Here is a 14,150-nt window from a genome sequence, read left to right on the forward strand (position 1 = left end):
ATACCAGTGTGACCTCATGAACGTGTAAGGGCAGATAACACAGAGCACACTGAATTCAAATTTGCAGCAATATAGAGCAGTGGAAAAGTGTGTCAGTTACACCCAGGGTTAGCGGAGTTCAGGCAAGTGCTGGCCAACACTGCACTCTTGTGGAGGCAAAGAATAAAGCAAGCCATCACAGACCATTAAAGTACCACTAGAACCCGCATCTCGAATAAATCACCGAACAGCGTACCCATCGATCAGCCTGCAACCTCGGAGGGTTTAAATCTTTTTAAGAGCCTTCGTGGTTTATCATTATGAGGTATGTGAATACGTGTGAAAATAAATCAGATCTTTGTCAAGGTGTAATTATCGCAGTTGAGGGGAGTCTTGAATTAAAATGCTTGCACGCACCTTGCTGCGGGTTGGCACCCTCTCAGAGTCGGACTGCTCATCGTAGCTTTCAAACTCGCTTGAGCTCCAGCCATTATTGGGCCTTTGCAAGCCCTCTTCTTTCGGGATGTCTTCATAGATCAAGTCAGCTGACACACACAAAGCAAAAGCAGGTACAGCTTTCAGCACAGCTCTGGAAACACCGAAGGACTTCCAACAATGATGTGGTGATACAAAAATAACTACATAACACAAAAGACAGGCGTTTCTTCAACCACTTTAGCTCTTGTGTAATTAAAAAAAATGTATGCATCATTTGATAGTGTCAAATTTAAATGAGAGAAGTATTTATTTTCACAGCCAGTGGAAGACTGTAAATTGCATAAATAGAGGAATAACCAGTAAGTTCCAAAATTGTATTCATTCATTTCTCTAAAACATTTTCAGTATTTCTAATTTGAATGGATTACGTTAACGTTTGATTTGCAAGCTTTAGCAGTGTGCAGTATATACAGTGCTGCCTAAAAGTGTGTGGAATGTGAGTAATTTTAACAAAATAAGAGAGTTCATACAAAAAGCACGTTATTTTCGAATTAGTACTGTCCTTAGTAAGATATATTATATAATTTTAAGGTATATAAGGTTTAAATTTAAGGTATATAATTTAAAGATTTTCACACAAGACAAAAAATAGCTGAAATTATTAAAATAACTGCATTCAAAAGTTTGTGAAAAGTTCAACCGAGCGCTTTTCTTCAGAAAAATCCTCTGTGTCCTGCAAAATCTTAAGTTTTACAGCGTCTTTTGTGCATTTTAACCATTCCTGGTAGTCTTTTCAGACTGGACAACTAATGGACTCAAACACAACTATTAAAAAAAGTTCAATCATTCACTAAATGCTCCTGAAGGAAATATGATGCATTAAGAGTGGTGAAAACGTATTTAAAACATTTAGGGATCATTGTAAATTGTACTAAATATCTTCTGTTGCTTCTGAATGGCAGAATTAAATGGAAAAAATAAATATACTTTTGGACATCTTCATCCTGTTCGAAGGTTTTCACCCCCGGCTCTTAATGCATAGTGTTTCCTTCTGGAGCAACACTGAATGTTTTAATCTTTCATCTTAGGTATGAGTCCCCCAATTGCCCTCAGTGTGAAAAGATGGATCTCAAAATCATACAGTCTCTGCTGGAAACGGTTCAAATCTGTTGTGCCTCCCATGTCCTAAAAAAATGTGTGTGTCGTTATGGTTGATTGGTTCTGCAGGAGTTAGGACAGAAGTTTTATAGCGTGGCTCCGCCTCACGACATTACTGCACAGACTCTGGCTCCAAATGATGCCATTTACTCAAGATGGCAGTGGCTATACATAGATGCTTTGGCTCCACTCTTCTATAGTAAAAGAAAGTGGAGAGCAACCGTTGTTTTTACAGTCTATGGTTCAAATAATCAAAATATTCCACAGGACATGGAGGATTTTTCTAAAGAACAAACAAGGGACTCATAAGCAAACAACATCTCAAAACAAACAGGTGTGGGCCAAGGGTTTACAAACTTTTGAATGGGGCTTTTTTCAATCATTTCAGCAATCTTGTGGACTAAATGTAAATATACTTCATGTAAAATGCATTACTCGGGACAATACTGAATAAAAAATAACATGCATTTTATATAATCTCTTATAATTAAAATTACATTTTGTACAGGTTCTGCACCGTATCTATTTTTGTAATACTGCTGGTAGAGAAAACACCCAGATACGCACAACAAACAAACATATAGGTCTACAGTATAAGCCAAAAGACAGACCCAAACACAATCCATGACTGACCTTCTCCTGAAGACAGATCTTCTTCACAGGGTACGTCATCATAGATCACCTCCGGACCAGCTGTCTGGTGTTCTGAATCAGCAGAGGCCTCACCTAAAAAGGAAAAAAAAAAAAAAAAAAAAAGACAGAAAAAACTGGAAATGCATGCCTTAGGAACTAGGAGTGCATTAGTTTGGATGTTCACATCATATAAAAGCAAATACAGAAGTGTATGATTTTTTGTAAACAATCACTTGACAGAAATTTTTATGATCGGAGATGCTTATCCAAGCTAATGTCGAGGCATATATCCATATCATTGTCATCGTGTCTTATGAGTTCTATGTTGTTCATGTGGTTTTTATGTGATTGGCTTTACCCTGTAGTGGTTGAGAATAACTTCATCCGATAGTTTTGCACTCAAGAGGAAATCCGCTGAACGAAAGGCAGGTCATTCAGCATAAAAAAGCGCTATTTTAAACTATGTTACGAAAGGAAGTGACCTCACCTGACAATCCGTCACCGTATCAAAATTCAGAAAACCGGACAGAAAATCCGGGTATATGTACCCACACCAGCAATCTCGCTAACTACAGTAACAGTACATACAATAATCTGAAACAGCCCAAAAATTCGGCATTTAGTAAAACAACATTTTGTCAGGTTTAAGGTATGGTTCTAGAACGAAAGAACGTTTGCAACGTGTGCACGTAGTCTACGTTACACAGCATGCATTACTTTTCCTGATAATTAAAAAAAAAAAAATAAACAAAAAGAGCTATTTTCCTTCAGCGTGATTTATTTTCTAGTGAACAGCGAAAAACAACCTGAATGAACCCTTTGTTCTCTGCATTTTCTTCCAGCTTTATTTTTTCTGAATTACATAACAAAAAAAGCAATCAACGTTTTCTAAGCAGGTCGCTGTTATTGTCTCTGAAAGTTCTGTATCAATGTTTTTTATAATATTCTGTTACAATAGCAAAACTATGTTATTTTGTACTCACCTTGGTATGCGCAAACATGACCATCCGTGATACATGGGAATGACAAGATGACCAATTAAGCTCCAAAAAGCCCAAGATAAAAGTTTAGAATAAAAGCAGCACATGATTTGTTCATTCGGTTGATTTAGGTAAAAGGCTGACCAAACCGGCCTGTATTAATCTGGCGTGTACGCGATCAAACAGCACGCTTATACATGCGACAGAGACACAAACACACACGCTTTTTGTTCGGCCTGTCGTCAATTTGGTAACCTAAATTTGAAAGTTAAACAAGAACAACATTTTTTGAATTATTTACAATACAGGCCTATCTTGTCTTCACATTCCAATGAGGTAGATTTGTAGTGCGCATGCGAACGTAATTTGTTTCCGGTCAAATGTTACTTGCTATTTTGTTACTTGCTTGTTTTTTTTTTTTTTTTTTTTTTTTTGTTGAATCCATAAAATATGCACAACTTGTACAAATACTGATTCATCAGTCAGTGCTTTAAATATAACGAAACAATAAAGAAAGTAAATAAATGTTTTTTTTATCTCTTACCTTCAGCATTTTGTGCTGGGCTGGGTCTGATATTCTCTGTTCCTGTGTCAGTACTAATAGTGCATGTTTCCCTCTCTGTCTTCACCTCAGTGCAAGTCTGGTCTTCGTTTTCATTTACGTCCTCTGGTGCAGCAGAGTCTGTGGAAGCTTGGTCTCTGGAACATTCACCAAAAATAGAGCCATATTATTGCTGACCCCTCAAGGGTATAACTGTACTGAGATCAGCTCAAGCCCAAGACTGGGTGGTGGGTGGTAAGAGAGAAGGGGAAGGGTTCGGATGCCATCCGCCTCACACAGTATCACAAAAAGCACTTGTGTTTCGTTATAAGTGCTACAGTGTTTGGTGTAGAGGACTTAAGCTTGTCAAAATGGAAATGAGATGGAAATAGGGTAGAGTTTTCACAGTACCGAGTCGAATAACCGATGCAATCTGAGCTAGTTTTGTTGTTGTTGTTGTTGTTGCTTTGTTTTGACACAATTTGATTAAACTGAAATATATATATATATATAGGCCAGTCAACCTAGTAATGGGGATGCTTATGTCATGCTTGCTATGATTAACTACAGTAAATCTAAAGTTATTCTACACAAAAAGGGTTAGTTACAAGGAAATAAGATCATGTAAAGTCTGCCAGTGAAATGTTACAGCATTCTGGTGATTGAAATATATGTCTAATATATATTTAGTTTCAACAGTCTACTACAGGTTATGTATACTGCTTTTGAGAGTCATCATCTATTGCCTCTAATTACACATCATCAAATGCTTATATCTATTTACACCACCCTTTACATATCATTTCGAGGGATGCAATAAGGTAAGAATGCCAAGTGCAAAATGTAAATAAGCTAAGAAACTTCATAGAAAGCGTGAAATACATCCTTTTAACTGCAGTTATTCCATGTGAAATGGTGTGGAATGACATCATAAAAGCTGGCTGTCAGAGCTAATCTTACAAGCTCTCAGTTGCTATAGGGGAAAGAGCAGGTGTTTTGCAGCAGAGCGCACATAAGACAGCTGTGAGCTCTGTGCGTCTCTTCTCACTACAGATGTATATTTTCTTTCCCACTCCTACAAAACACACTTCTCCCCAGGTTAAAGGGAAAAAGATGTTGCATGGGCACGTTTACCTGCCTCTGCTTTGTGAACATATTGGAAACAGGGTTACAGATCCTTTTTCTCTGCAGCTAGAAACACAGAACGTCTACTTGCAACATTTGTCCCACATGGCCCTAAGCAGCCTGTCTTTCCCCCTTATTGAGTGCAAAGCAAATTATCATACTATGCTATTATTGTATAATCTAATCAATGCATTGTAAGTTAGAGGTGTTAAATTTGTTCTACTATATTCAGAGGAGGAACAAATTGCTTGGGATTATTATTATTTAAAAAACAAGAATATTTACAGAGGAAATAAATACAAACATGTCAGACATGCTGAAATAGCAGCACATCAGCGTAAAGAGTGCTGACACACACCCAACCAAATAAAAACAGCTGTTGATAGCAACAACTTGCAGCAGTATTAACATCTTCATGTTGGAAACATCCATTCAGCAGAATATAACAGTAGCATAAACTGAAAAAAGGTCTCATTTTGAATACAACTTTCACCACAGGAAAGCTCACAGGAAATATACTGCCAGAATTTTTTTTATCTTTTCCTCATAACACAACAAAACTAAAACGGGTCATTTCCTGGCATGCAGTTCACCATAAAGATACATTTAAAAGTAATGCACAGGTTATAAAGATTTTAAATCTATAAGCACTTAACACAAAACAACAGACTTTCCTTTTCAAATCATCACTCTAATGCACCAGGAAAACGAACATTTGAGATCAACATTACAACTGAATGAATTAGATTTTTTTTACAGAAATGTACTATATTAAAGAATGGCACTAACCAAACATCACTTGACATTCTATAACACCTGGAATCAATAATGATTCATTAGAGGTTGCCTTGACAACTGATTGGTGTGAGACAATAATCTGTGACTAAAACTGTGATTGGTGGTTGGTAGAGGCAAGTACTATGAAAAGCCATTTTAGTAATTTGTATCTAATATCTTTTCTTTTTGTTGATGCTAGGCTGAGGTTGGTTTTAGCCTGACATGGGTACAGCAGTGCAAATTTTAAGGTATGTTTAGTTTATGGATTTGTTCATTAACTTTTTAAGATTTATTCAAACAATTTTATAGATTTCATTAAAAAATGTTTTACAATAATTAAAAATGTTTTGCAGTTTTTCTTTGGCAGTGCTTTTAGGCCTTTGTGTTCATGACAGTATTGCGGCTTGTAAGTTTCTCTAGTTCACTTATGTAATTTTACCTTTTGTCAACACCGTCTTAATGATGCCTTTTTGTTTTTCTGTAGTTGATGGCTCTGTCCACAATGGAGGTCATCCTGGATATTATAACCCTGATATTCCAAAAAATAGTCAACCCACGGAGGATGTTATGTTACAAGCTTTTTACAACTGGTATGGCACAAGAGATGGAGCAGGACCAGTGAGGCCCCAGAGTTCTAAGAATGTAATTAATGATGCTGCAGTTAAGAAACGTTATGTTACTGGAAGCTACAGTTCACAGACTGGAAGTTCTGGTTCAGACACTAGAAGCCAGCCAAAAGCCTCTCAATTTGCTTCGGCTGGAAGTGGTAGCCTTCCTCGGGGCTCTGTGCGTAATGCAGTAGGTATGGGCAAGTCGGGGTATGGCTTAAGTCAATCAGCTGGTGTTCAAGGTTCTGACACTTCCAATGTTTTCCCACTGCAACAAAGCAGTGATTCTGTTCTTAAGCCAGTGCAGTTAACTTCCCAAAATCCTCTGCAGACCAGCAGGGACTCTCTGGCAAAGCCTTACACTCAACGGCTAGTGCAGACAAACTTCCAGCCCAGTGGTCTGCAACCAGTACAAGCCAGCTCTGGAACCATGGCCCAGTCTAGCTCCCTGCAGTTAACCCCGAACAGTGACCAACAATTGGCACAGGCTAGCTCCCAGTCTGCGTGGCAATCAAGCAGAAAGTCTCCTAAGCCTCCAAGCGATCAACGCTGGCAATCTGATTCAAAGCTGTATGTGGCCAAGCCTCCTGTAAAACCAGCACAAGCTAGCTTCCAGTCTGCAGCCAAGCCTGTTTACCAACAACCGGCACAAGCGACCTACCAATATGTGGCCAAGCCTGCTGACCAACAACCAGCACAAGCGACCTACCAATATGTGGTCAAGCCTGCTGACCAACAACCAGCACAAGCAACCTACCAATATGTGGTCAAGCCTGCTGACCAACAACCAGCACAAGCAACCTACCAATATGTGGCCAAGCCTGCTGTCCAACAACCAGCACAAGCCATCTACGAGTATGTAGCCCAGCCTGTTGTCCAACAACCAGCACAAGCCATCTACCAGTATGTAGCCCACCCTGCTGTCCAACAACCAGCACACAGCGGCTACCCATCTGATTCTCAGACCAGTACCCTACAACCAGCACAAGCAATCTACCAGTATGTAGCTCAGCCTGCTTTCCATCAACCAGAACAAGCCAGCTACCAGCCCATGGCACAGCCTGCTGTCCAACAACCAGCAAAAGCAAGCTACCAGTATGTAGCTCAGCCTGCTTTCCAACCAGCAAATGCAGGCTACCAGTATGTGGCCCAGCCTGCTGTCCAACAAGGGAGCTACCAGTATGCGGCTCAGCCTGCTGTCCAACAACCAGTAGAAGCGCGCTACCGGTATGTGGCTCAGCCTGCTGTCCAACAACCATCAAAAGCAAGTTACCAGTATGTGGCCCAGCCAGCTGTCCAACAGCCAGCACAAGTGAGCTACCTGTATGTGACCCAGCCTGCTGTCCAACAACCATCACAAGCGAGTTACCAGTATGTGGCTCAGCCTGTTGTCCAACAACCATCACAAACGAGTTACCAGCATGTGGCTCAGCCTGCTGTCCAACAACCATCACAAGCGAGTTACCAGCATGTGGCTCAGCCTGCTGTCCAACAACCATCACAAGCGAGTTACCAGTATGTGGCTCAGCCTGTTGTCCAACAACCAGCAAAAATGAGCTACCAGTATGTGGCCCAGCCCTCTGTCCAACAACCAGCACAAAGCAGTTACGCCACTGTGGCTCAGGCCAGTACCCTACAACCAGCACAAGGCAACTACCAGCCTGTGGTTAAGCATGACACTCAATTAGATTTTAAGCCAGTGCAGACCCAAGAGAGACAAATTTATCAGATTGGCTCCAAACTTTATAATTGCAAGGAGTATGAATCTCCGCCCAATTACCAGCTTGCAGCCCAGTAGTGGGTCACAGTTAGTGCAACTTGGAGTTTAGTATCCAGCACAGTTGAATTTATTGTGAAATGTTCCTGGACCAGCCCAAAATGACCAGCGTTCATTCCAAACAAGTTTCAGGCTTTTGAAACTAGTCATAGCTATTTACTTGTTTTGCAGATTCCTGGTTTTGGCTTATTTGTTTGTCTGCTTATTTATTTTGAAAAGTGTCAATAAATGTGACTTAACAACCGTATCTTTTGTGTGACTTAAGTAAACCATCTTACCTTTTGGTGGTCGTTGATGCCGCTGTAAAGGAAAAAAAGGGGAAATGTGAATTTTATAATCTAGTAGTTAGCTGACAGGTTGCACTTTAACTTTAGGACTTCCAAAGTTTAAGCAGGTATATGCCAAAATAAGTTCATTGGCCATGTATAGCAAAAGTTTGTCTTGCTCACAATGGTTCCCTAAAATGTCTCAGTAATTCCCAATACTAAAAACAGTTCCTAGGTGAGTATAATTTGTGGAAATGAAAAGGTTAAAACTTACTAGTGTTATAATGACTGATACACTCCTGACCAGCAGGAGAAACTGTAGTGACCGTTTGGGACAAATTGTCTGCATGTTTTTCCTGAGTCCCTTCCAAGTCACTTGAATGTGACTGAGGCTCGCTGCATTTTGCAGTCTCCTCTCCCGAGGTAGTCTTGCCTTTTTGTTTGCCAATCTCCTCTTCAAAATTTGAGTTTTCTTTCTTTTCCTCTTCTTTCTCCACATCATTCTCCAGGTATTGGTGAGTTATGGACATGGGCTCTGTTTAAAAAAAAAAAAAAAAAAAAAAAAAAAAAGTGTTACTTTGTACATCATACTACGCTGCACTTAGGTCTTCTACTTGCACTCCTATGAAGTATGTATACATGACCAATATGTGTTTTTTTTTTTTTTTTTTTGTAAACATCCCCACTGTATGTTTACACATTGGGTGAAAAAAATTATTGTAAATCACATTATTGTTTGTTTGAATTTCAATTATATGTATCACTAGGACATACTAATTTTCATTCTAATCAAACACCGGATCCAGCTAATCAAGCTTTTCAGAATCACTAGAAACTTCCAAGCAGGTGTGATTTGGAGCTGGCTGGAGCATAACTCTGAAGAACTGTGGCCCTCTAGGAATTGCGCTCGAGACAACTGACTTTTTCCTCCACCTTGTAAAGTACACAATATTGTACCCTGCACACAGTTTAATAAACATTCTTTAGCTATCATGTCTACACACTGTCAAAAATAGCTTCATTTAATGAGTTCCACCATTTAAGGCGAAATACTCCCTCATTCCACATTTGGCAGTTTAATGACCTCATAATTGTTTCCTTTGTTGGCACAGTTCCATGCAGTGATACATCTGCTGATATAGCCTTTTAGTAGATGACCTCACTGTCTACAAGGACATGATTGTACAGGAACTTGGATTATTAAAAAAAGTAGGAGTAAAGGGAATAAATGACATCTAATAAGATTTTATGCTAAGAACACAGATGATGTCACAAGAATATCAATTATGCGTTGATGTATATTGATTTATTGTCCAAAATCGCAGTGGAATATTACAAGCTTAAAGATTCGTAAAATTTGTTGTGTAAAAAGTTACAATAAGATAATTTATTCATTTATTTGCCACATCTATATGCTTAGGCTACACATAACTATACAGTAATGCATCACAAACTAGGCAGGCTCACTAGATTATTTAATAATGTGTAACAATAATGCGAGTCAAGATCTGGTTGTCTGAAAACCTAACCAGAAACGATTTACCTATTCAAATGCTGAATTAGTTACAAAAAAGCTAATGTAATGAAGGGAGACATGCAACACCAGACATGTTTTTCAGAATGTATCCTATTCATGTGTGTCCGTTCTGATAAAGCCATTGTGTCCAAGGCCTTCTGTCCCTTACAGTGGACCACAAACACAGTTTCTCCAGTGAGCCCACTTCATGTTACACCACACACAATGGCACTCTTGTGACGAGACCTTGGAACAAATTCACAAAGCGTTGTTTCTGCATTCATCACTGAGGAATGCCTTGCTGTTTGTTAGATCACAAGTCAAAAGGTCAGTGGTATATGATGTGAGAAATGGTGGGACCAAGCACTGCTAAAAATCATACGGCACAACAAATGCGCACAGCCAAACCATCAAATGCTTAGACGTATATTTTTATGAAGCAAACTATAAACGTTTTGCTCATGCTGTAATGCAACATAACGATGCCATTAAAAAGTAGCGTCAATCTGCATCAATATTTAAAGCATGGTGCATGGGTATCCAGAATTACTGTCAGTTGTGGTTTATTTGGAGAAATAGAAGTCTCATGGAAAAGAAAAAAGGGAAAGAAAATAAGATTAAATGAAAAACTCAACAATATCTTGGGAGAAACATCTTAACATCTAACCTTATTTTATATACATTTCAGTAAAGATTGTTTGCTCTTGATATGTCTCGTCTGTCTTCCCAAAGACAATACAATATAAGTGAAGTTTTATTTGCGACTTTTAGAGAAAAGTACATTTATTTAGTGTACTTGCATTCTCTTGAAGAAAAATTGAATAGAAAAATCATCTTTACATTTTATAAACATGACTGACCGTGCTGGTCCTTGCAGCATCAGTACCTGTCTGTGTTTGCATCTGACTAATTTGCCTAGCTTTAACTACAGTAAGTAACGGATGAATTTGAACTGAAAAAATTGATTGGTCAATTCCAATAAAATAAGCAGTGTATATTATGCCCCTGGTGGATTATTCAGCATAGACATATACAGACGTGGACAAAATTGTTGATACCCTTCGGTCAATGAAAGAAAAAGTCACAATGGTCACAGAAATAAACAAAAGTAATAATAAATAAAAATTCTATAAATGTTAACCAATGAAAGTCAGACATTGTTTTTCAACCATGCTTCAACAGATTATTTAAAAAAATAAACTCATAACAGGCATGGACAAAAATGATGGTACCCCTAGAAAACACTGAAAATAATGTGACCAAAGGGACATGTTAATTCAAGGTGTGTCCACTAATTAGCATCACAGGTGTCTACAACCTTGTAATCAGCCATTGGGCCTATATATATGGCTCCAGGTAATCACTGTGTTTTATATGTGTGTACCACACTCGACATGGACCAGAGGAAGCAAAGGAAAGAGTTGTCTCAAGAGATCAGAAAGAAAATTATAGACAAGCATGTTAAAGGTAAAGGCTATAAGACCATCTCCAAGCAACTAGATGTTCACTACAGTTGCACATATTATTCAGAAGTTTAAGATCCATGGGACTGTAGCCAACCTCCTGGACGTGGCGCAGGAGGAAAATTGATGACAAATCTAAGAGACGGATAATCCGAATGGTAACAAAAGAGCCTAGAAAGACTTCTAAAGAGATTCAAGGTGAACTTCATGCTCAAGGAACATCAGTGTCAGATCGCACCATCCGTCGTTGTTTGAGCCAAAGTGGACTACATGGGAGACGACCAAGGAGGACACCATTGTTGAAAACAGATAAAAAGCAAGACTGGAATATGCCAAACTACATGTTGACAAGCCACAAAGCTTCTGGGAGAATGTCCTGTGGACAGATGAGACAAAAATCATTTTGCCAAGGCACATCAGCTGTATGTTCACAGACGAAAAAATGAAGCATATCAAGAAAAGAACACTGTCCCTACTGTGAAACATGGAGGAGGCTCTGTTATGTTCTGGGGCTGCTTTGCTGCGTCTGGCACAGGGTGTCTTGAATCTGTGCAGGGTACAATGAAATCTCAAGACTATCAAGGAATTCTAGAGAGAAATGTACTAGCAAGTGTCAGAAAGCTTGGTCTCAGTCGCAGGTCATGGGTCTTGCAACAGGACAATGACCCAAAACACACCGCTAAAAACACCCAAGAATGGCTAAGAGGAAAAAAAATTGGACTATTGTAAAGTGGCCTTCTATGAGCCCTGACCTCAATTATTGAGCATCTTTGGAAGGAGCTGAAACATGCAGTCTGGAAAAGGCACCCTTCAAACCGGACACAACTGGAGCAGTTTGCTCATGAGGAGTGGGCAAAATACCTGCTGAGAGGTGCAGAAGTCTCATTGACAGTTACAGGAAGCGTTGATTGCAGTGATTGCCTCAAAAGGTTGCGCAACAAAATATTAAGTTAGGGTACCATCATTTTTGTCAGGTCTGTTTCATGAGTTTATTTTTTTAATAATTCTGTTGAAGCATGGTTGAAAAACAATGTCTGACTTTCATTGGTTAACATTTATAGAATTTTATTTATTATTGCTTTGTCAGATTAAAGTTATTTCTGTGACCATTGTGAGTTTTCTTTCATTGACCAAGGGTACATGAATGCATGTGTGTGTGTTCTATGTCATGATGCATGTCTGATTTTTAAACCAGCTACAGCATTTACAGTGTTACAAGAATATTCACAGCACTGAAGCAACTTTTGTACAGTATTATACTACATATTTACATCTGTGTTGTTTTCCCTGCAGTCCTCAATACATTTGTGAGTTGCAAAACCACTAGTGTATCAACACAAGGAGGAAACATCCTTTTCCGCTTCTTATCAGTATCCCAAGAGCCTTGAATAGCTGGAGTTACAAGACGGCTGAGGGATATGTTCACACTGATTCATGTCATTCTTGCCCGCTGAGTACATGTGAACTGTACGTGTTCACAGAATGAATTAAAATACGTGTCAGATAATCAAAACATTTAATGCATTGTAATGCAAATTGCTACTGTTTTTAGCACATGTGTTTTTATCTTCTTAATTTTAACAGGATGCCTGAACAAAAACAGCAGTGCGTTGAGGCTTACTGGAGCTGCACCTTCCCCTGTATTTAAACTGCTGCGTCTCCACATGTCCTCTATTGTCACAATGGCACATACTCAAAATGTGCCAGGTCAGCAGTGTCTGATTCTGCAGACCACAGACATGCAAGAATGCATTATTTATCCTTGGGGTGGTCTATAATGCACTTTTAAATAAACAGCTGCCAATAATTGCCAAGCTCCACCGTTTTATTAGTTTTAAAAATACAGAAGCTATTATGCATGCTTTTGACACAACCCGCCTTGATTATTTCTATGCTAGTTCAATGCCAGGTCCAGGGTACAGTATATACAAAATTCTGCTGCTAGACTACTCAGCCAGACCATTTCATTTAATCCCGATTGGCTTCCTGTTGCAAATTGTACACTGAAAAATACTCAATTCTCCAGGTCACTTTTAAATCGTTGCACAACCTGGCTCCCTGCCATCTCTGTGAACCTTTCCTCCCATACACCCTGACTCACTCATCACGCCCCGCTGATTCTGGCCTTCTCAGTATCCCTCGGTGTCGCCTTGCTTCAACAGGGGGGTCGATCATTTAGCGTTTTGCCTCGTCAATGCTATTCTTGAAGCTAAATGAACACTTCTTAAAACTCACCTGTTTTCTGGATGTCATCATTTAGAAGCTATGTACTGCATCTTTTTGTTTTCTGAATGTTAATATTCGTATATTCTGTTGCGTTTTCTCATTAAGTCGTATTTTGTTTTTCACTTGTGCTTATTTTGTCATGTTAATTATACCGATGTTTTTCTTTTCTAATTGTATCTTCACTGTAAGGCACTATATAAATAAAAAATGTTCATTTAAAAATATTATTATTGTTATTATAGTATGTTAAAGTCAGGATGAAGTGAAAGTTTAGTCTATATAAATCTTATATAAAAAATTTATGTGCGCATATATGCTTTTTTTTAGAAAAAAACTGAAGCAGCTTGACAGTAATGAACAGCAACGTGATAATAAATAAAAATTAAGCTGTGCTTAATAATGTCATTATGTGGCTTGATTTAGTACTGTATTGTTCCAGTTCAGTTCGATAACTGTCAATGTTTCAAAGTTGAGTTATGAAACAAATTCATCTTGAATCAATGACTGCGTCGATGTTACAAAGTTAGTCATCGTCTAGCTTGAACTCAGTTCAATTCATCGAAAGCTGATGCATAAAGTCATTTTTTGGTAGTTATAGTCAGGTAATTGGCACAATACAAAAAATAGATAATATCTGTTGCTACTTCTGTTTCATTGCAACTT

At 38.7% G+C, this 14,150-nt stretch overlaps 2 protein-coding genes across 3 annotated transcripts in view; one reads left to right on the forward strand and one right to left on the reverse strand.

Annotated features, from left to right (window-relative positions):
* Positions 1–14,150, reverse strand: part of arhgef10la (Rho guanine nucleotide exchange factor (GEF) 10-like a) — a 98,574-nt gene that overhangs the window by 82,863 nt on the left and 1,561 nt on the right. For both annotated transcript variants that reach the window (XM_043252316.1, XM_043252317.1), the window contains exons 2-6: positions 8,557–8,817; positions 8,295–8,316; positions 3,733–3,887; positions 2,209–2,301; positions 397–524 (exon numbers count right to left, since the gene is read on the reverse strand). In XM_043252316.1, the coding sequence (XP_043108251.1) occupies positions 397–524; positions 2,209–2,301; positions 3,733–3,887; positions 8,295–8,316; positions 8,557–8,812 (654 nt within the window). In that variant the 5' untranslated portion in view covers positions 8,813–8,817. The remainder of the gene's footprint in view (positions 1–396; positions 525–2,208; positions 2,302–3,732; positions 3,888–8,294; positions 8,317–8,556; positions 8,818–14,150) is intronic.
* On the forward strand, positions 5,781–8,263 carry wu:fi42e03 (paternally-expressed gene 3 protein). Its single transcript, XM_043252318.1, has 3 exons — positions 5,781–5,879; positions 5,985–6,037; positions 6,116–8,263. The coding sequence occupies exons 1-3, from the start codon at positions 5,854–5,856 to the stop codon at positions 8,035–8,037; spliced, it is 2,001 nt and encodes a 666-aa protein (XP_043108253.1). The 5' UTR covers positions 5,781–5,853; the 3' UTR covers positions 8,038–8,263.

This window comes from Puntigrus tetrazona, chromosome 11 (assembly GCF_018831695.1).
Source record: "Puntigrus tetrazona isolate hp1 chromosome 11, ASM1883169v1, whole genome shotgun sequence".
Classification (NCBI taxonomy): Eukaryota; Metazoa; Chordata; class Actinopteri; order Cypriniformes; family Cyprinidae; genus Puntigrus; species Puntigrus tetrazona.